This window comes from Carcharodon carcharias, chromosome 10, assembly GCF_017639515.1.
Source record: "Carcharodon carcharias isolate sCarCar2 chromosome 10, sCarCar2.pri, whole genome shotgun sequence".
NCBI lineage: Eukaryota > Metazoa > Chordata > Chondrichthyes > Lamniformes > Lamnidae > Carcharodon > Carcharodon carcharias.
The window spans coordinates 145,862,941-145,884,924 of NC_054476.1; the positions used below are offsets into that span (position 1 = coordinate 145,862,941).

Sequence of the window (21,984 nt, forward strand, 5' to 3'; positions counted from 1 at the left end):
TGGATAGGTGCAGCTGTAATTTTGCTCAGGAAGCTCAACATTCTCCAGAATAGATCATTTCCCATGCTGGGCTGTCCTACTACTTAACCCAATATCTATCCCCTCAACCACTGGCACATTGTGGGCTCAAAGAATCATTGGCCAGGATTTTACGGCCACTCCCACCCGGTGGGATATTACAGTCCTGCTGAACTGAATGGAGATTTAAATAGCTCGCTGCATCCGCCGGGCAGGGTGGAGGGAGACATGCCACGCACAGCAGGGCTGTAAGGTCCTGGCTATAGAGTTGGTTACAGCATAGAAGGAGGCCATTCGGCTCATTGAGTTTTGCTGGCTCCAGTATATACTTTCTAAAGGGCACATTGCAGTATCTCACCCTCCTCTGCAATCTCTACACTGAGAAGGGCAAACACATCAATGTTCTAGTCGCATCATCATCTTTAGAAATCCCCCCCCCAACACACTGTGTTGACTTGGATGTGTATTGCCATTTCTTTATTGTTGCTGTGTCAAGATCCTGAAATTCTATGTCCAACATCACTGAGGGAGATCTAACGGCAAAAAGACTGTAGTTGATTAAAGCAAAAGGCCACCACGACCTTCTCCCAATAAAAGTCAGTATTGCCCATATTTTAATAATTTGGATTTTACCAACTCTGGAATACCAAGCCATTAAGACTAATAAAATAGATGAGAGTTTGAGTATTCCATGGCAGAATTGGTGTTGGCAGGATGTCAGTCATCTACAAGTTCTTGACTAATACATTAGCACTCCTGTAGTGGGGACTGAAACTTCCTATTTGCTGAAAAGAGACATGTTGCCAAATCATTTCGTCTTGCAATCACCAGGAAAATGCAACAATACCAGTTGCCTCCGCCAAACAGATTTTTTTCTCCGTATAACTTGTTGTGATTATTTGAAATTTTGGCATTCTTACATTTGTTCTGATTAGTATAAGATGAAAAGCTTTGGCAACACGTCTTTCTTTTCAGCAATATTCAAGTTCTATACTACCATGCTTCTTATTTCTTAAATATTTTCTCCCTCTCTACCTGTGACAAAGTACCTCATCTATAATGTATTGCTCACCTGAATGGCTCAATTGATATTGGGAACTCTTTGTGTGAAGAATCTCAAAATTAATCTGCAATTTATGTTGGCAGAAAATAAGACTGTGCCACCAGATTTCTGCTAGATAATAAGCCACTTTACCCATACTGGCCAATAATTCTCCTCTACCAGTTCCCAGTCTGTTGTCACTTTTTCATTCAGATCTTCCAAATATAATCCCACCATGTCTTCTATGTGGTTCTTTTTCTGTGCTATGAGGAGATCATAGATGGTGTTGCATTTCTGTCGTGCCTTTCATTATCTCAAAGTGCTTAACAACCAATAGAGTATTTTTGAAGTGAAGTCACTGTTGTAATGTAGGAAACACAGAAGCCAATTTGCACCCAGCAAGCTTGCACAAACAGCATTGTGATAATGACCAGACAATCTGTTTTTATTGATGCCGCTTGAAGGATAAATGTTGGCTAGGACACTGGGGCAAACTCCTCTGCTGTTTTCAGATTGTGTCAAGGGATTTTTCACATTCACCAAAGCAGCAGGCTTAATGAAAATACTGTTTAATGCCTCATACGAAAGGTGGTACCTCGTGTAGCAGTCCTTCAATGGGAATCATTCCATCTAACTTTTCATAGGTATCAATTTATAGCAACACGTAGCACACCCACCCTATACCCATTGCAATCATAATACTGGTTTTAAATATGGTTGTGATAAACATTGTGTGCGACAATCAACATTTTTGAAAATTACATCTTATAGTGAATGCAAGCAGAATGCAAAACTTGCTGCTCCCCAAATTCAATTTGAATTATTTACTTGCAGCTTCAGTAGGGGAAAATGGGTCAAGAAATATTTCCTGATTGTTCTTTTCTTTCTCAGGGTTTTGGTGGTTGTGTTACAGGAGAAAATTGCCACCTTCGACAGCTGCACTTTCACTAAAAAATTCTTCGTCACAAGTATGTACTGTTATATAAACTGTAAAAGTGTTTTTAAATGATGTCACAATATTTATAAATTTTGTTATGTGAAGTTCTGTTCTTTTGGAATTGGATTATGGCTGGACAGACTGATTTGGTTTAGGATTATTAGTAGCCATCAACGAGAAGAAATGGTTCTATGGACTGCAGATGTGAACACATTATATGTATTACAGAAGGTTCTCAAAACAATATGTTAATTATTCCTGTGATCTGTGCAGGAAAGGGTGGGGTGGGGAGAGATGACTTTATTTTTGTTATTTATTCTTGGATTGTGGTGACACTACAAAGCCAGCATTTGTTGGCATGCCTATTTGTCCGAAGAAGGCAGTGCTGGACCTTCCCCTTAAACCCCTTGTGATGGTGCTCCCACAACGGTGAAGTTAGGGAATCCCAGAATATTGATCCAGTAATGATACAGGGATGTCCAACTCAAGATAGTTTGGGGGGAACTAGAGGTGTTGGTGTTCCTATGAGGTTGTTGCTTTTTTGCTGCTTGTTAGCAATAAGCACAGTACTGTTAAAATTCCTTGGTGAGCTGCTCTGTAGAACCTTCTGCTTACTTATATAAACACTTTAATAACCGTGTGTAGTCGAAGGCAGCTGTAACAGCCTGGCAGGAGTATCACTCAGGTCACATGTCTACTGAGGCCAGTCTGCCTGTAAACATGGCCACCATCATTGTTGCTATTTTTCCATTAGAGAGGAGCACATTAGGCAGATGGGACATTCTCTCTACAGTAATGTGTAGTCAGAATGACCATTCAGTCCTGAAGTGTAAAGGAAAATATTGCACAGATGGCAACCTGTGTTGCTTCAATGATGGCTTAAGATTAGATATAGGTGTTTCACAAAGATGACTGATATAGTTGTGAAAAGTACAAAAGTAGATCATAATAGTTGTAAATAGTGCAGAACTTGCCCTGGGCAAGTACTAAATAGTATAAAAAGAATTGAAATTGTGCTGGTATCTTATGCACAAATTAAATTTCCAATTTTATAATTTAGTCAGCAATCATTCAGGATTTTAAATTCTCCGTAATATACAAAGACTTCCTAGTCTGTCAAAGTGTTGTAAACACAGGATTGTGTAAACTTTGATATTTCATGCAATCTTCCAAAATGTGTACAGGTATTAGGGACAGCTGCAATGGGCCTTGTTCCTGATGAAAACTGACGTATGGCTTGATTAAAAACAAGTTGTGAAAATACTCTACAACAACATAGCTCCTGTTAAGATAGTAGTACCTTTAAGAAAATGGTGCCAATATGCTTTACAAAAGGTGGGAAAAATTCAGGCATTGGACCTTGAGAAGGCAGTAAGATTGAAGAGGATTTTTTATTATTCATTCATAGAATGTGGGTGTCACTGGCTAACCCAGCATTTATTGACCATCCCTAATTGCCCTTGACAAGGTGCTGATGAGCTGACTTCTTGAACTGCTGCAGTCCATGTGGTGTAGGTACACCCACAGTGCTGTTGGGAGGGAGTTCCAGGATTTTGACCCAGTGACAATGAAGGAATGATGATATAGTTTCAAGTCAGGATGGTACGTGGCTTGGAGGGGAACTTTAGGGAGGTGGTGCCTGCTGCCCCTGTCCTTCTAGATGTTGGTGGTTGCAGGCTTGGAAGGTGCCATCGAAGGAGCCTTGTGATTTCTGCAGTGCATCTTGTAGATGGCACATACTGCTGCCACTACATTGGTGGTGGACGGAGTAAATGTTGAAAGTGGTGGATGGGGCACCAATCAAGCAGCCTGCTTTCCCTTGGATGATGTGCAGCTTCTTGACTGTTTTTGGTGCTGCACTCATCCAGGCAAGTGGAGAGTATTCCATCACACTCCTGATTTGTGCCTTGTAGATAGTGGACAGGCTTTGGGGAGTCAGGAGGTGAGTTACTCGCTGCAGAATTCCCAGCCTTTGGCCTGCTCTTGTAGCTACAGTATTTATATGGCTAGTCCCATCCTGTTTCTGGTCAATGGTAACCCCCAGGATGTTGATAGTGGAGAATTCAGCCATGGTAATGCTATTGAATGTCAAGAGGAGATAGTTGGATTCTGTCTTGGTGTGAAGGCCCTTTTGAAGATGGGAAGCAGTGTAACAAATCAGAGAAATTTCAATTTCAATGATGACCTCTCCAACAATGCAGTTGTACTTCAGCACTTTACCAGAGTGCTTATCTTCGGGTGGGATTTTCTGGTCCTGCCGAAAGGCAATGACTTTTGGCTAGGATGCTGAATACCCCACGGCGGGTCCCACCACAACGGGGCTGACAAGTTCCAGCCTTAGATTATGTACACAAGCCCTGTAGTGGAACTTGAATCCCAACCACCTGATTCAAAGACAAGAGTGCTACCAACTGAAACAAGTTTCAGATCTTAGTTTTATGATAGCCTGTCAGGAATCAGGTCACTGGTTGTTACAAATCCCAAATGTGAGTCCAAATGGCGACTTAAAAACTCGAAGTCTAGATTGTGTGACCACCCCTGAATAATGTGTATCACAAGCTAAATTTACACCTGTCAAGCTTAATGCTGCAAACAATTGAAAATTGCTGGTTTTGGTGCTTTTAGGCAGTATTTTTCAGTGTTGTTTATGGGGTTTGATGGTTCATATTTGATGAGGTCGCATTGGGAGGGATTAGGCAACAGTGCCTTGTGTAGGTCACAGAGCTTGTCCATCATGTTCAAAGTCAGTGATGTTTTGCTGACCTCAACAGCCAGTAGTTTTAGGAAATTTGGCAAGCAATCCCAAGGACTGTTTCCTAATCTGCTTATTTATTTATACTTCTTAACACTTTGAGGACTGAAAGAAAGCATCTTTGAAATGAGAATAAATTTGGAGTATAAACACCAGCATAGACCAGCTGGGCCGAATAATTGATTTGGTGCTATAAATTTAGTGTAATTGTATGTAAATAAATATATGAACAAAATAACTATCTATAACATGTCGACATGCGCTTCCTGTATGTTATATGCTTTTCCCATTATTTGTACCTCTGTGCCCAGAATTATAATCAAAAATGTCTATGTAAACGCACTCACTCTGATCATGCAATCTGACACTGGGTTCCCACAATTCTCTCAATGCTTCCCAGTTATTCTTTCATCCGCCTTTTTTCTGAGTAGTTGAAATTTTCAATGTCCATAATAAGGGTTTAAACAAATTGAAAATAAAAAAAAATTCAGAATAAAATTATTAAATTTGTTGTGTCTTTTAATGCCTCCATTAAGGATTTTACTTGAAAGTAACAACTGCTCCTGAAAGCCTGGGCTTTCTTTGTTGTTTTCCCCAGTGCTGTCATGCTTCAATGAAATTATCTTTCATTTCTCCAAACTCCAGAGAGTATAGGCCCGTTCTACTCAATCCCTCATCATAAAACAGCCCTCTCATCCCAGGAATTAATCTAGTGTATAATCTACATTATAACTTAAAGATCTGCTGTCATTTAGTCAGGAGGTTAATAGGGGAGAATTTGATCCCCATCACACATTCCCAATAAGGAGGTAGATTTGATTCACTATCACCCTCCCCTCCCCACTCTGGTTTACTCATCAAATATTATGTTACTTGTATTTCCCTCAGTGCAGATTGAGCATTTTTGTCAACACAAACCAATGTGCATTAATTTGAAAGTAAATGCCTCCAGGATAGCATTAACCTATATTTAATTTTCAATTCTGTATCTATCTTTGGTGGGCAGTTAAAGTGGATATGGTGTCCTGTGAATAAATACAAAGCAGTGCACTTCAATAAATGCATTCGGAAACTTATCATCCTTCAGGCTTTCTTAACAAGTTATTTCTAATGATAGTAACCGATAGATGCAGTTGTCAGTAAAAGAGAAGTAAATAAGTTCTCTCCCTGAAATTACGTAGTAGGATTTCAGAATACAGAAATGTTTGCTTAAAATTCCTCTCCAGTTTTGGCATAGTTTTAACCTATTTATTTGAGACATTTTTAAAATATAGGCTTTTGTAAAACTAAGCTTTTCTTCATCTCCTGCTGCACCATTGGAGTCCACTCATTCAACCCTATGCTTCTGCTCTCTCAACTTGTTGCCTTGTTAAACTTCTCACAGCCAGCTAGTGAAGGAGACCAGAAGTCAATCTTTACTCAATTTTTGATTTATTCACACTGAGATATTACAAAGGTGTAGCTCCTAGCTCTACAACACAGCACCAGTGTCAATTAGTGTCTCTTTATACTCTTTTAAAATCAAATTAACAAATTAAGGAAGGTTTGCTAGTCTAATACCAGAAATGCACGGGTTGTCTTATGAGGAAAGGTTGGACAGTTAGGTATGTATCCGCTGGAATTTATAAGAGTAAGAGGCGAATTGACTGAAACCTTTAAGATCCTGAGGGGCCTTGACAGGGTGGATGTGAAGAGGATTTTTCCTCTTGTGGGAGAATCTAGAACTAGGGGTCACTGTTTAAAAACAAAGGGTCGCTCATTTAAACAGAGATTAGGAGAATTTTTTTCTTGAGGGTAATGAGTCTTTGGAACTCTCTTCCTCAAAAGACAGTGGAAGCACAGTCTTTGAATATTTTTAAGGCAGAGGTGGATAGATTCTTGATTAACAAAGGGGTGAAAGGTTATTGGGGTAGGCGTTGTATGGAGTTGAGGTTACAATCAGATCAAGGGGCTGAGTGGCCTACTCCTGCTCCTAATTTGTATGTTTGTACGTATGTTCATTTGTATAAAGGGGTAAGTGTCCCTTTAAACTCTTTTGCGGAAACAAAAAACAAATAAACAAATTAACGAATGATCTACCCCTTTAAAGGGCTACTGTAACTAAAACAAAAAAACTTCAGAGGAAACTTATCACACTAAAATATCATTACCATTCTGATGACATACTTCAGTCCCTGAGTGTCTCCAACCTGTATACACTTACCTTAAATTTATACAATTAACATGCCTAGTTCCTTCCATCCACTTTGGACTTTTCTCCTGGTTTCAAAACCTTATTCAAAATCTTTCTGCTTATCCTTGGCTTTGGCCCCCACCCTAACCTTCTGCATTTCCGCCTCCTGCTATTGTTCTTGTTCTTCTGAGTGTAAGTGACGATGCTATTGAGATATGGAATGAAGAAATATCACGAGTGTTCAGCATTTGTACACAAGTATCCCACAGCACTGTTTCAAGCATTCAAATACAAAGAATATAGATATTTTTAAGGGAAAGCTGGATAAACACATGAGGGAGAAAGAAATAGAAGGTTATGTTGATAGGTTCAGATGTTAGGAGACTCATGTGGAAGATAAGCACTTGTATTTGGGCTGAATGGCCTTTTACTGCGTTGTAAATTTAATTCCATGTAATATTCCTATATCCAGCTGTAATGTATTAAAAGTCTTGTGATTGCACACAATTTCTTTTGCACTTAACTCACAATTTCTTCACACCTCTGTCAGGTATTTGTCATGCTTAACTCATGCCGCTAATTGGGTGTGAAAATGAAAGATATACCAGTCCCTAGTTTCCATTTTTATGCTTACTTATATAACAATAAGTATTAAACTATCTATAGTTATGGGGGAGTGTTGTAGTGGTATTGTCACTGGACTAGTAATCCAGAGACACAGGATAATGCTCCAGGGATCTTGGTTCAAATCCCACCATGGCAGATGGTGGAACTTGAATTCAGTAAATAAAAATCTGCAATTAAAAGTCAAATGATGACCATGAAATCATTGTTGATTGTCATAAAAACCCATCTGGTTCACTAATGTCCTTCAGGGCAGGAAATCTGCTGTCCTCGCCTGGTGTGGCCAGCATGTGACTCGAGATCCACAGCAACATGGTTGACTCTTAAATGCCCTCTGGAATGACCTAGCAAGCCACTCATTTGTATCAAACTGCTAAAAAGTCAATAAGGCCTGATCAGCACTATGAGTGTACCTACATCACAAGGACTGCAGTGGTTCCAGGAGGCAGCTCATCACTACCCTCTCAAGAGCCATTCGGGATGGGCAATAAATGCTGACCTAGCCAGAGACATCCACATCCCATGAATGAATTAAAAAAAAGTTATTAGACTTGTATTTCAGTCTTCCTACCTCAGGAAGTGCTATTGTGTATTTAAAAGTATCTTCCAGCTGTGTGAAAAGCCAGTTAAAGGGAAGGTATTTGGTAATGATATTGTATTTTAACAATGAATGAATGCAACTTCTTTTTCAAATGAGTGAGGTGGCACCAGATACAATCTGGTTTTTGGGGTAGCATGCCAGCAAGTAATTAATTATGTAAATAAATGAAATCTCAATATGTAGGTGGAGGCCAACTGCCAATTAATTATCTTGATTCATGCAGCCTCAATAAATTTTACCGGTCAACACAGGAAGTAGGCCAGTCAGCAAGATGCTGCCTAAGTAGATTGCATTGGTTTTCAGAAGAGTGGGGAAGAGAGGGGCATAATGCCAGCCAGTAATTAAGTACATTAGTGAACTTGTCCTCCTCAGATGGGCTTGGGTTGAGGGAGGAGAGATTGCCAACTGCTAATGCAATAAATGCTAATAAATCTGCCCTCAGTGTGTTGACTCCAGCTTCAGGAGCAGTAGGCCAACTGGGGATTGATAGATAAAAAATGCAGCACCCTAAGATGCAGTGGAACTTTCTGGGGAGCAGACCCCACAGCAATTAATCAATTCATTAAAAAACCTGAGCCTTATTAAATGCAACCAAGTTTCAGTGGCGTTAATGCAGGTGTACATCCATAAATCCATGAATAGATCCAATAGAGCTTTGGAGGGGGAATAGCGGCTGCTAATTAATAACTAAAGTACCCTGGATATATGCAGGGAAAGGAGGCCATCCATAAATTAATCAATTAAATGAATTGCATCTGAGTAGGCACAGTCAGGCTTGCAGGCATCCAGACAACAACACATTAATTCACTCATTCTCTCACTTCCTGCCACCACTGCATCATATCCACTTCCTTATAAGACACTATTTTGTAAGATTTCTCAATAGTGCAAGAGAAGATTCATGACTGTATGGTGTAACACCTCTTGTAACACTTTCCCTATTATACTTCATTGATGATGCTCCTCTTGTTTTAAAACAGTAGATCGCCCGACACACCATGGGAACTCTGCTGTATAAAGTAAAGAGAAAGCCCACTTTGAAGATCAAAAAACTTTAAACCAACAAGCCTCGCTGAATTTTTAGTATCTTCCAGTTTATGGTTTCTTTGTTTTATGAAACATGATAAAATGCAGCATGAGAATAGGCAATCTATTGCTAGTAAAAATGTGTCGATATGCTGTGCTTTCATGCCCTATGGTCATTTAGCCATTGAGCTCTTGATCTCAATTGTGAGAAGTTGCCGAATGTATACTTCCATACAGGAACGGGAGGACAATCTGAGGGGAGAATACCCAGGGCATCTTTGTGAATCCCTTGATAGCTCGTTTCAGAGTGACACTTTGCACTCTTGGCTGTGAATGATGTGTAGCTACCTGAGAACAGAATGCTTAATGTTTTTTATTTTTCCCCTTTTCTCAGGTTGTTTTCCATGTCCAGGGCCAAATCCTAACCCAATAGCATTGGGAAGCCGCTGGCTTGCCTATGCTGAAAACAAGGTAAGATGGAACTTTTCTTGTTATGCTTTGCAGAGCTGGAGGTATCCTGACTACCAATACATTCGGCAAGTGTGATAAGCCAGCAAAGGACAATAAATATTGTGGCTAAAAGAGCAGGTCAGAGGTTGGCTATTCTGTGGCTAATGACTTACCTCCAGATCTGCAATGTCTTTTTACCATGTACAAGCCACTTGCCTGGATAGGTGCAGCTCCAACAACACTCAAGAAACTCAACACCATCCAGGACAAAACAGCTGGCTTGATCAGCACCTATCCACCACCTTATACATTCACGACTTCCATCACCAGCACAATAAGGTTGCAGTGTGTACCATCTACAAGAAGCACTGCAACAACTTGCCAAGACTTCTTAGATAGCACCTCCCAAACCTGCAACTTTTACCCAGGACAGCAAGTGCATGCCACTTGCAGGTTTTCCGCCAAGTCAGCCACCACCCTGACTTCGACATTTATCACATCTTCTTCGTTGGTTAAAAATCCTAGAACTCCCTGAATTCACAGAGGGAGCGCTTTCACTGCACAGACTGTAGTGATTCAAAAACCTTCTGAAGGGCAACTTTGTATAGGCAATTTGCCATCAATTGTTACATGCTGTGAATGAATTTTTTAAAAAGTACATGGCAGCTCAGAGAAATGAATGTGATAATGAGGACAATTTAATCAGCATCTTGTGGCCAACAGGTCATTTTGATACATCGAGTATGTGGGTGAAGAGAGTTAGCATGCTTTCTGCTTTTGTGTGCTAGTTAGAACCAAAGAACCACAGAAACATTACAGTGCAGAGAGAGGCTATTCAGCCCATCGTGTCTGCGCCAGGCATAAAAAGAGAAACAAGAAGCTAGGCTCTCATTTTTAATCCCACTTTCCAGCACCTGGTCCGTAGCCTTGCAGTTACAGCACAATGGGGGTGGTCCAGATACCTTTTAAGTGAGTTGACTGTTCCAGCCTCGACCACCAATTTAGGCAGTGAATTCCAGATGCCTATCACCCTCTGGGTGAAAAAGTTTTTCCTCATGTCTTCTCTAATCCTTCTACCAATTACCTTAAATCTATGCTCCCTAGTAATTGACCCCTCAGCTAGGGGAAACAGGTCTTTCCTGTCTACCCTATCAAGGCCCCTCATAATTTTGAACACCTCAATCAGGTCTTTCCTCAGCCTCCTGTGTTCTAAGGAAAACAACTCTATCTAATTTTTCCTCATTGCTGCAATTTTCCAGCCCTGGCAACATTCTTGCAAATCTCCTCTGTATATTCCACAGAACAATTATGTCCTTCCTTTAACGTGGCGATCAGAACTGTACACAAAATTCCAGCTGTTGCCTAACCAGCATTTTATACAGTTCCATCATTACATCCCTGCTTTTGTATACATTACCTCATCCAATAAAGGAAAGCACTCCATATGCTTTCTTTAGCACCTTATCCACCTGTCCTGCCACCTTCAGGGACCTGTGAACATGCACCCCAAGATCTCTCACTTCCTCAACCCCTCTCAATATCCTCCCATTTATTGAGTATTCCATAGCATTGTTAGGGAACTAGATATTAGATATATAGAATTAGATATTCACTTGCGTTGTCATAGCCTCCAGGGCTATGGACGAAATGCTGGGAAATGGGATTGGTGTTGTCAGATCTTTGTTGACTGGCACGGACACAATGGGCTAAGTAGCCCCTTTCTTTGCTGTGAATATCTGTGAGTTTATGAGCCTATATCTTTCTGGAGACAATAGCTATTCTCTTCATTATCAATTATGCAGCCGATTTTTGTGTCATCTACAAATTTCCCAATTGTGCCTCCCCCATTTAAGTCCAAATTATTAATGTATATGACAAACAGCAAGGGCCACAACACCGAGCCCTGTGGGATGTCACTGGAAACAGCTTTTCATTCACAAAAACATCCATTTACCATTAGCCTTACTATTTCCTGTCACTGAGCCAATTTTGGATCCAACTCACCACCTTCTCTATCCCATGGGATCTCACTTTTCTGTCCAGTCTGTCATGTGATACCTTGTCAAATCCCTTACAAAAACCCATGTAGACAACATCCACTGCACTATCCTCATAATTTTTCTCATTTTCAGCCTGCTTGCCTGGTTAGCAGCAAATTGAAAAAGGGAGCCAAATGTGTAAATCTCTCCCTTTCAGTGCACAGACTCTCCACTGGCAACTCCTCAGCTGTGCCTCCTCATGGCAGCACATGGAAACTGGGTCCCTCGTGGCCCCATGCTAACACTTCAGAGGAACCCAAGAGAGGTTTGGCCCCCATTCAGGCAGTGTGCAGGACCACTGGCATGTGGGCATGCCCTGGTATTCATGAACCAAACTGGCAGCAATGGGTGCATAGCTCCACTTCCTTGTGGATGCCTCAGGACAGCTGAAGACTAAGGGAGTAAAAACAGAAACAGAAATACCTGGAAAAACTCAGCAGGTCTGGCAACATCGATGGAGAAGAGCACAGTTGATGTTTCGAGTCTTCATGACCCTTCAACAGAACTGTTCTGTTGAAGGTGCTTGAGGACTCGAAGCGTCAACTGTGCTCTTCTCCGCCGATGCTACCAGACCTGCTGAGTTTTTCCAGGTATTTCTGTTTCTGTTTTGGATTTCCAGCATCCGCAGTTTTTTGTTTTTAACTAAGGGAGTAAACCCTGGGCTCCATGCCAAATATTTTTTTGTCAAAGGCAGACTGATGCCTAAATATGTCATCAAATATGGCAACACCCACAACCAAGCTGGTGCCAAACATAGCGCTTTGCATGCTTTTGGACTTAAGCTGAGGGGGGGGTGGTCCATGATATTTGAGCAGTCAGGACCACCATAAATCTTGCCCAGGCTTGCGCCCTGGAGAGGACACTCCACTTTCACTGCAGAGTGTTCACATGACATGTTGGGCAGTAGTTACAAGTGATAAATGATTGGTGTTGTGAACAGTGCTAAGGACTGTCTTCGACGGTGGGAGAGATTATCGTGTCCCATTGGTTAGCCACCACACATCTCAAGTTGGGCAACCCCCAACCAGTACGGTGCTGACCTGCCACTGTCCATCTGCTTCATTGGGTGCTTGGAGTATAGAGCCTCTGCTCAGCAAGTGGACAGAATCCATGGCACCAGGTAAAGATACAAATAGAAAGAAGAGGCTAACTCTTCAATTGGCAAGCTGGAATCTCAGGACTGACGGATGACTTGCTGTTGATCGAAAAACAAAAGACAGCAGTGATTGACATGGAACTTGATAGGCTGAACATTAACATAGCATATCTAGAGGAAACAAGGCTTGCTGAGAGCAGATGACAGAAAGAAAAACATTAGACGTTCAGGGCACAGGGAAAGAGTTCAGAGGAAACGCATGAGCAAAGTTTTGGCTTTCTCTTAGGAACTCGCTATTCTCGATGATGGAATTCTCCGCCCCCCCCCAAAAAAAATGGTTCAGAATGTTTTCTCTCCACCTGCTTCTCAGCTTACACAGGGCCAGTTAACCTCATGAGTATCTATACTCCACTACAGAGGAAAAGACCAGTCCTATGAGGGGCTTGACTTAGCTACCAACAGAATCATAAGTCAGAACATCTTTACCTACTGGGGATACCAATGCAAGATTGAGGGTGGACCATGAAGCATTGCCCTCCTGCCTCAGACATCATAGCCTGGGAAAGATAAATGAGAATGGACAGAGGCTATTTGAGCTTTGCTGTTACCATGAGCTTTGTGTAACTAACATCATCTTTCAGAACAAACTATGCCACACAGTGTCTTGGAGCCAACCAAGACCAGGGCATTGGCACCAGCTGGATCAGATCATCACCAGACATGACGCTCTGAACGGCATTCTCAACACACAACTACCACAGCACTGACTGTGATGCAGATCACTCCTTGGAGTGCACTAGGATGAGCATGCAACCCTTGAGTTTTTTCATTCAAAGCAGAAATACCATAATTGTATCAAAATCAGCATACTGCCTACCCAGATAAAAACCAATAGTTCCACAACTTGATTGAACAAGCCTTCCCAGCATTCCCACACAGAGTGCAGAAGCGAAATGGTGTTGGGGGTAGCATATTAGCATAGATAGAGGATTGGATAGCTAATAAGAGACAGAGTTGGGATAAGAAGGACATTTTCAGGATGGTAACCTGTGGAGTGCCGTAGGGATCAGTGCTGGGGCCACAATTATTTACAATATATATTAATGACTTGGATGAGGGAAGTGAATGTACTATTGCCAAGTTTGCAGATGACACAAATAGGTGGGAAGGCAAGAGTCTGCAGAGGGATATAGACAGGTTAAGTGAGTGGGCAGAAACTTGACACATGGAACATAATGTGGGAAAACGTGAGGTTATGCACTTTGGTAGGAAGAATAGAGGAGCTGAATATTATTTAATGGAGAAAGACTGCAGAAAGCTGCAGCACAGAGGGATTTGGAGGTCCTCATGCATGAATCACAAAAAGCTAGCAGACAAGTCCAGCAGGTAATAGGTAAGGCAAATGGAATGTTGGCCTTTATTTCAAAGGGAATGGAATATGAAAATAGGGAAGCCTTGCTAAAACTGTACAAGGCACTGGTTAGATCACACCTAGAACACTGTGAACAGTTTTGGTCCCCTTATCTAAGGAAAGATATACTGGCATTGGAAGCAGCCCAGGGAAGGTTCACTAGGTTGATCCCAGGAATGGAGGGATTTTCCTATGAGGAGAAGTTGAACAGGTTGGGCCTATAACTCATTGGAGTTTAGAAGAATGAGAGGTGACCTTATTGAAACATATAAGATTCTTAGGGTAAAAGCAAAATACTGCAGATGCTGGAAACGTGAAACAAAAACAAAAATAGCTGGAAAAACTCAGCAGGTCTGTCAGCATCTGCAGAGAGGAAGACTGTTAACGTTTCGAGTCCGTATGACTCTTCATCAGAACTCTTAGGGGCTTGACAGGGTGGATGTTGAGAGGTTGTTTCTCCTTGCGGGAAAGCCTAGGACCAGACGGCATAATCTCAGAGTAAGTGGTCGCCCATTTAAGACCAAGCGTAGTGAATCTGTGGAATTCTTTACCACAGAGGTCTGTAGAGGCTGGGTCGTTATGTATATTCAAGGCTGAGATAGACAGATTTTTAATCAGTAAGGGAATCAAGGGTTATGGGGAAAAGGCAGGAAAGTGGAGTTGAGGATTTTCAGATCAGCCATGATGTCTTTGAATGGCAGAGCAGACTTGATGGACCGTAAGGTCTACTTCTGCTCCTATTCTTATGGTCTTATAGAACATACTTCGAGACCTCATCTACAATACTGCACTCTCAGCAAATAGGAAGCAGGGGCAAAAAAATGCTGACTGGTGAACATCACTGTGATGGGACCTGTCATTTAAGCTAAGCAGTCTGCTCTGTTTACAAAAGAGATCCAAGTGAAAAAACTCAGAATGCTTAAAGAGTCACTGGAAATAAAGTCCAGCAAACTGCCAGGTGGTGCGCAAATGAATATTGGTTACAACCCTGAATATCCCGATGTCCTTTGACACATGTCAGGGGCATGTATGAAAGGAGCAACAGGTCCATCAGCAAAAGAAAAATGGCTCAGTTGAAAACAAAGGCAAGGGAGATCATTGCTGACTGCAATAAACAGTTGGAGAGATGGTTGGAGTACAACCTTGAGTTGTACTCTGAGAAAGAGCACTGTCAACTGAGGAAGCTCTGGACACCATAGAAAGCCTGCCTGTCATGGCAGAGCTGGATATTGACCCCACAATGGAAGAGCTTAGCAAAGCCATTGACTTACTTGCCATGGGCAAAGCTTCAGGTGCTGATGCTGTACCGCCTGAACTCATCAAGCACAGGAAACCAGCATTCCTGCAGTATCTGCACAAACTTCCCTGTCTCTGCTGGAGAGAGGGGCAGTGCCCCAGAATATGTATGATGCAAAGATTGTGACCCTGTACAAGAACAACCACAGTGATTCCAACAGCTATCAAGGCTTCTCCCTTCATTTACAGGATGTGGGCATCGCTGGCTAGGCCAGCATTTATTGCCCATCCCTAATTGTCCTTGAGAAGGTGCTGGTGAGCTGCCTTCTTGAACTTCTGCAGTCCATGTGGCATAGGTACACCCACAGTGCTTTTAGGGAGGGAGTTCCAGGATTTTGACCCAGCAGCAGTGAAGGAACAGTGATATATTTCCAAGTCAGAATGGTGAGTGGCTTGGAGGGGAACTTCCAGGTGGGGTGTTTCCATCTATTTGCTGCCCTTGTCCTTCTAGATGGTAGCAATTGAGTGTTTGGAAGGTGCTGCCAAAGGAGCTTTGTTGAGTTTCTGCAGTGCATTTTGAAGATGGTGCACACTGCTGCTACAGTGTTGTCAGTGGTCGAGGGAGTGAATGTTTGTGGAAAGGTTGCCAATCAAGCAGGCTTCTTTGTCCTGGATGGTGTCAAGTTTCTTGTGCATTATTGGAGTTGCACTCATTCAGGCAAGTGGGGAGTATTCCGTTACACTCCTGACTTGTGCCTTGTAGACGGTGGACAAGTTTTGGGGAATCAGGAGGTGAGTTACTCGTCACAGGATCCCTAGCCTCTGACCTGCATTTGTAGCACAGTATTTATATGGCTAATCCCATTCTGTTTTTGGCCAATGGTAACCCGCAGGATGTTGATAGTGGGGGATTCAGCGATGGTAATGCCATTGAATGTCAAAGGAGCAATGGTTAGATTCTCTCTTGTTGGATATTGTCCAAGTCTTTCAGCATTTGGACATGCACTGCTTCAGTATCTGAGGAGTTGCGAATGGTGCTGAACATTGTTCAATCATCAGCGAACATCCCCACTTCTGACCTTATGATGGAAGGAAGCTCATTGATGAAGCGGCTAAAGATGATTGGACCTAGGTCACTACCTTGAGGAACTCCTGCAGTGATGTCCTGGAACTGAGCTGATTGACCTTCAACAACCACAACCATCTTTTTTTGTGCTAGGTATGAGTCAAACCAGTGCAGAATTTTCCCTCTGATTCCCATCGACTGCACTTTTACTAGGGCTCCTTGATGCTACACTCAAGGAAATGCCGCTTTGATGTCAAGGGCAGTCACTCTCGCCTCATCTCGGGAGTTCAGCTCTTTTGTCCATGTTTAAACAAGGCAGTAATGAGGTCAGAAGCTGAGTGGCCCTGGTAGAACCCAGACGGAGCATCAATGAGCAGATTATTGCTAAGCAAGTGCCGCTTCATAGCACAGTTGATCCCCTTCCATCACTTTACTGATGATCGAGAATAGATTGATGGGGCAGTAATAGCCAGGTTGCATTTGTCCTGCTTTTTGTGTACAGGATATACCGTGGCAATTTTTCATATTGCTGGATGGATGCCAGTGCTGTAGCTGTACTGGAAGAGCTTGCCTAGGGGTACGGCAAGTTCTGGAGCACAAGTCTTCAGTACTATTGCCAGAATATTGTTAGGGCCCATAGCCTTTGCAGTATCCAGTGCCTTCAGCTGTTTCTTGATATGACGTGGAGTGAATCGAATTGGCTGAAGACTGGCATCTTTGATGCCTGGGACCTCCGGAGGAGGCCGAGATGGATCATCCTGGCTGAAGATTGTTGCAAATGCTTCAACCTTACCTTTTGCACTGATGTGCTGGACTCCCCCATTACTGAGGGTGGGGATATTTGTGGAGCCTCCTCCTCTAGTGAATTGTTTAACTGTCCACCACCATTCTTGACTGGATGTGGCAGGACTGCAGAACTTAGATCTGATCTGTTGGTTGTGGAATCGCTTATCCCTGTCTATCACTTGCTGTTTATGCTGTTTGGCATGCAAGTAGTGCTATGTTGGAGCTTCACCAGGTTGACATCTCATTTTTAGGTATGCCTGGTGCTGTCCTGGAATACCCTCCTGCACTCTTCATTGAACCAGGGTTGATCCCCTGACTTGGTGGTAATGGTAGAGTGGTGAATATGCTGGGCCATTAGCTTACAGCTTGTGTTTGAGTATAATTCTGCTGCTGCTGATGGCCCACAGCACCTCATGGATGTCCAGCCTTGAGTTGCCAGATCTGTTCGAAATCATTCTCATTTAGCATGGTGGTAGTGCCACACAACACGATGGAAGGTACCCTCAATGTGAAGTTGGGACTGTGTCTCCACAAGGACTGTGCTGTGGTCACTCCTACCGATACTCTCATGGATAGATACATATGCAGCAGGCAAGTTGGTGAGGATTACGTCATGTATGTTTTTCCTTCTTGTTGGTTCTGTCACCACCTGCCACAGACCCAGCCTGGTGCTATGTCCTTTAGGATTTGACCAGCTTGATCTGTGGTGGTGCTACCAAGCCACTCTTGATGATGGACATTGAAGTCACCCACCCAGAGTACATTCTGTGCCCTTGTCATCCTCAGTGCTTCCTCCAAGTGGTGTTCAACATGGAGGAGTACTGATTCATCAGCTGAGGGGTGAGGGTGGAGTGTGAGTGTGTGGTGCAGTACGTGGTGATCAGCAGGAGGGTTCCATGCTTATGTTTGACCTGATGCCATGATGCTTCATGGGGTCCAGAGTCAATGTTGAGGACTCCTAGAGCAACTCCCTCCCGACTGTCTACCACTGTGCTGCCACCTCTGCTAGGTCTGTCCTGCCGGTGAGAAAAGACATAACCAGGGATGGTGATAGTGGTATCTGGGACATGATCTGTAAGGTATGATTCTGTGGATGTGGGCTGTTGCTTGACTAGTCTGTTTGTCGTTGTTGTTTCCGGTGCCCAGGTTGATGCTGGATGGTCCGCCTGGTTTCATTTCTTTTTATTGACTTTTTAGCAATTTAATACAACTGAGTGGCTTGCTAGGCCATTTCAGAGGCAACCACATTACTGCGGATCTGGAGTCACATGTAGGCCTGACCAGGTGAGGATGGCAGATTTCCTTCCCTAAAGGACATCAGTGAACCAGATGACATTTAGTTTCAGAATTTTATTGAATTCAAATCTGCTGTGATGTGATTCAAACCTAGGTCCCCAAAGCATTCCCCTTAGGACTCTGGATTACCAGTCTAGTGACAATACCACTACACCACCCTGCTGAGCATTGTCGGAAAAGTATTTGCTCACCTTGCCCTTATCTGACTGCTGATCTTGGCTGAACACATTTATCCCAGATCCCAGTGTGGTTTCAAAACTGGAAGGTCTATAATTGACATGATGTTCTCAGTCTGGCAGCTGTAATAGAAATGCCGTGAACAAAGGAAACCACTATATATTGCCTTCATTGGTCCCACCATGGCATTCATCATGTGAGCAAAGGTTGTCTATCTAAGCTACTGGAGAAAATTGGCTACCTGCCCTAGCTGCTCAATGTAATCTCTTTCCATGACAACATGATGGATAAAGTCAGTTTTGACGGGCAACACCGGAACCCTTTGAGATCTATAATGAAGTTAAACAGAGTTACGTTCTGACACCAACAATCCTTGATATATTTTTCTCCTTGCTGCTGTCATATGCCTTTTATATAGTGAATGGGCCACTGGGTCACGACCTCTCGGGCGCCTGTGTCTCCACTGCGAGCGAGATAGGAAGATGGTGGACATTGATACTGACAACTGGTAGGCAGTCGCTGACAGCCATGACCTCTGGAGATTGACTGTTTGGAAGAGCGTCGAAGAAGCAAGCAGAAACGAGAAGCTCAACAACCGAGAAGAGAGCTCAGAGAAAACAGCCCAGCGATTCATGCACCTTCTTAGCTCATTGTCTTCCACTGCAGCATTTGCAGCAGCAACTGCTATGCCAGGGTGCCCCTGAGCCATACCAAGCGATGCTTAACAAAGTTGACCAACATGACGCAAACCGTCATCTTATGAGATGGAAGACTGCTACCAATCAGTATCTTCAGAATTTTTACTAATGTGATGCATATTTTGCAGCTGGTTATGAGTGTGCAGGATATAAATTCACTGGAAATGTTTTTGGGCGTGAAGCTGGTAATGTAGCTGCCATGTATTTCTGAATTGGGAGACCCCTGTGCGAGCTCAAAATTGGAACTTTGGCCTCTAATACTAATTGGCTGAGCTGCTGGTCTCTGTTGCGCCTCCAAAGGCAGCTTGCAAAGTTGAAGAAATGAATATTGGGCTGCTTGCCTCCTCAAAAGTAGCTTGAAGGTGAGTCCCAGGAGCAGGAAAGGACGTGCAGTGTAGCAACTGGGGTGGGAGGCTGGGAGGAACAATGTGGATTCTGGGAACATTCCTGCTTCTCCTCGACTCAAAACAATGATTTAAAATAAACATCTTTTTGTAACGGTAACTTACCTTTTGGTGTGGTTTGTCCGGTACCGCTGAAGTATTCTGAACAGGGAGGGCTGGCCTCTTCTCCACAGTATAATATCCAATTTCTGGGTTGGCACCTATAACAGTCATAGGTCCCTTGCCAACATGTGTGAGGTTGTCCTAACTGAGGGATAATTGGACCAATTTACAGTCAAAAGTTCTGCCTTTATTTTTATATATTTTCCTTGTAAATTCCTATATCCACATTTATTATGGAAGCTGCCTATGTAAATGTGTCATGCTATAATTACTCTTTTTCACAGTGGTAGTGCTGCAACACCTCAGTTGTTTCGGGGTGGGGATGGGTGTGATAAAACTTGTGATGACAGTGATAGATTTATCTTACCTGGTTCCATTATAAAGGTGGCCACAGGCATTTATAATAAGAAAGTTGACAGGAGTTGGTGCCTGAAATATATATATGTTTTCTCTATCCATAAAATGGAAAGCATTTCATGTTTTTATTCAAAATTTAAAAGATAAATGTCAAAAATACAAAATTATTGGTCACAAAAAATTCTTATTCTTGGAATGAAAAAGAAAATTGCCACACCTATTGGTTTCTGCAAGTCAATAGTAATTAATGATCACTACCAGAGTTGTGCTGCTTTAGCTAATGTTTTTGTCTGTCTTGTTTCCCCTATTCAGCTCATCCACTGCCATCGATCCCGTGGTGGGGCCTGTGGAGACAACGTTCAGTCTTACACTGCCACAGTCATCAGTGCTGCCAAAGTGAGTCCAGCATTGACCTGAAGGGACAATTAATTAACTGTTTGCTGTCCTATATCTACTTAGAGGATCCTAATACTGTTCTCTAAACCAGGACATGAAATCAAAGGGCACAAAACAGCAAAATGCTGTGAAGTATAAAATCTGAAACTAAATTCATCTTCAAATGCTTAGACTTTAAAAAAGAGTTAATATTATCCCCATATTTTCTGCCTTGTAAATCGTTACGACACAGTCAGGTCATATGCGTTTTGATTGACATCTATAATTTGTTTTCTAAGTGCATTATAAACTGGTCAAAAAATTTGCAACGTTATGTATATGATGAATGGGAAAGAAATGGTAGAGGCAGACTTACAAAAAAGGAAACTGGAAGTGAAAGTAGGACTCAGCGCTTTCCATGTCTGGACAATGTGGTGAAGTGATTAAAAACTCAATAGAGTGCTAGAGTATGTTTTCAAAACAAGCATCCAGAGATTATGTTGGAACTTTACAGTGCACCAGCCAGTCAAATTTACAGTGCAGAGAAGAGGAACAAGACTATTAAAAAGTATGATGAAAACAAGACTGGTAAAAAGTGGAATATCTAAAGGGAAGATGCAGAAACTTAAGCTCAATAGCAGACATTCTCAACTGTGGGTCCACGATCCCTAAGGGGTCCTTGAGATGGTCTCAAGGGGTTGGTCAAAAATAACTAATTTAGTATATCTTACCCATAAAAGTTATAGCTAGAGTACAAAATGTTACTCCAGTGTTAGTGTTTGCACATTTTGAAGACATTTTATAAAATACTCTTTAGTTGAGGTGGGGATATAATAAGGACAAAAAAATATAGTAGTGAAAGTTGGCCATACCACCTGCTCCACCATTCAGTCAGATCTTGGACCTCAATTCCACTTTCCTGTCCGATCCTCATATCCTTGATTCTCCTAGAGTCCAAAAATCTTTCTGTCTCAGCCTTTAATATATCCAGTGACAAGCATCCACGTCTCTCTGAGGTAAAGAATTCCAAAAATTCACAATGCTTTGACTGAAGAAATGTCTCATCTCAGTTTTAAATGATGACCCCTCTATCTTGACTCTATGCAGCCTAGTTCTAGACTCTCCAGCCAAGGGAAGTAGCCTATCAGAATCTTGTACATTTCAATTAAACAGCAGAGAGTATAGCCCCACTCTACTCAACCTCTCATCATATGATAACCCTCTCATCTCAGAAATCAATCTAGCGACCTACTCTACACTGCATCCATGGCACATATATTGTCCTTTAGCTAAGGAGATCAAAATTGTGCGCAGTACT

At 42.4% G+C, this 21,984-nt stretch overlaps 1 protein-coding gene across 5 annotated transcripts in view; it reads left to right on the forward strand.

The window, feature by feature from the left end:
• bcas3 (BCAS3 microtubule associated cell migration factor) overlaps window positions 1–21,984 on the forward strand; it is a 1,011,809-nt gene that overhangs the window by 203,524 nt on the left and 786,301 nt on the right. For all 5 annotated transcript variants that reach the window (XM_041197205.1, XM_041197207.1, XM_041197208.1 and 2 more), the window contains 3 exons: window positions 1,952–2,028; window positions 9,568–9,644; window positions 20,604–20,687. In XM_041197205.1, coding sequence (XP_041053139.1) covers window positions 1,952–2,028; window positions 9,568–9,644; window positions 20,604–20,687 — 238 coding nt within the window. The remainder of the gene's footprint in view (window positions 1–1,951; window positions 2,029–9,567; window positions 9,645–20,603; window positions 20,688–21,984) is intronic.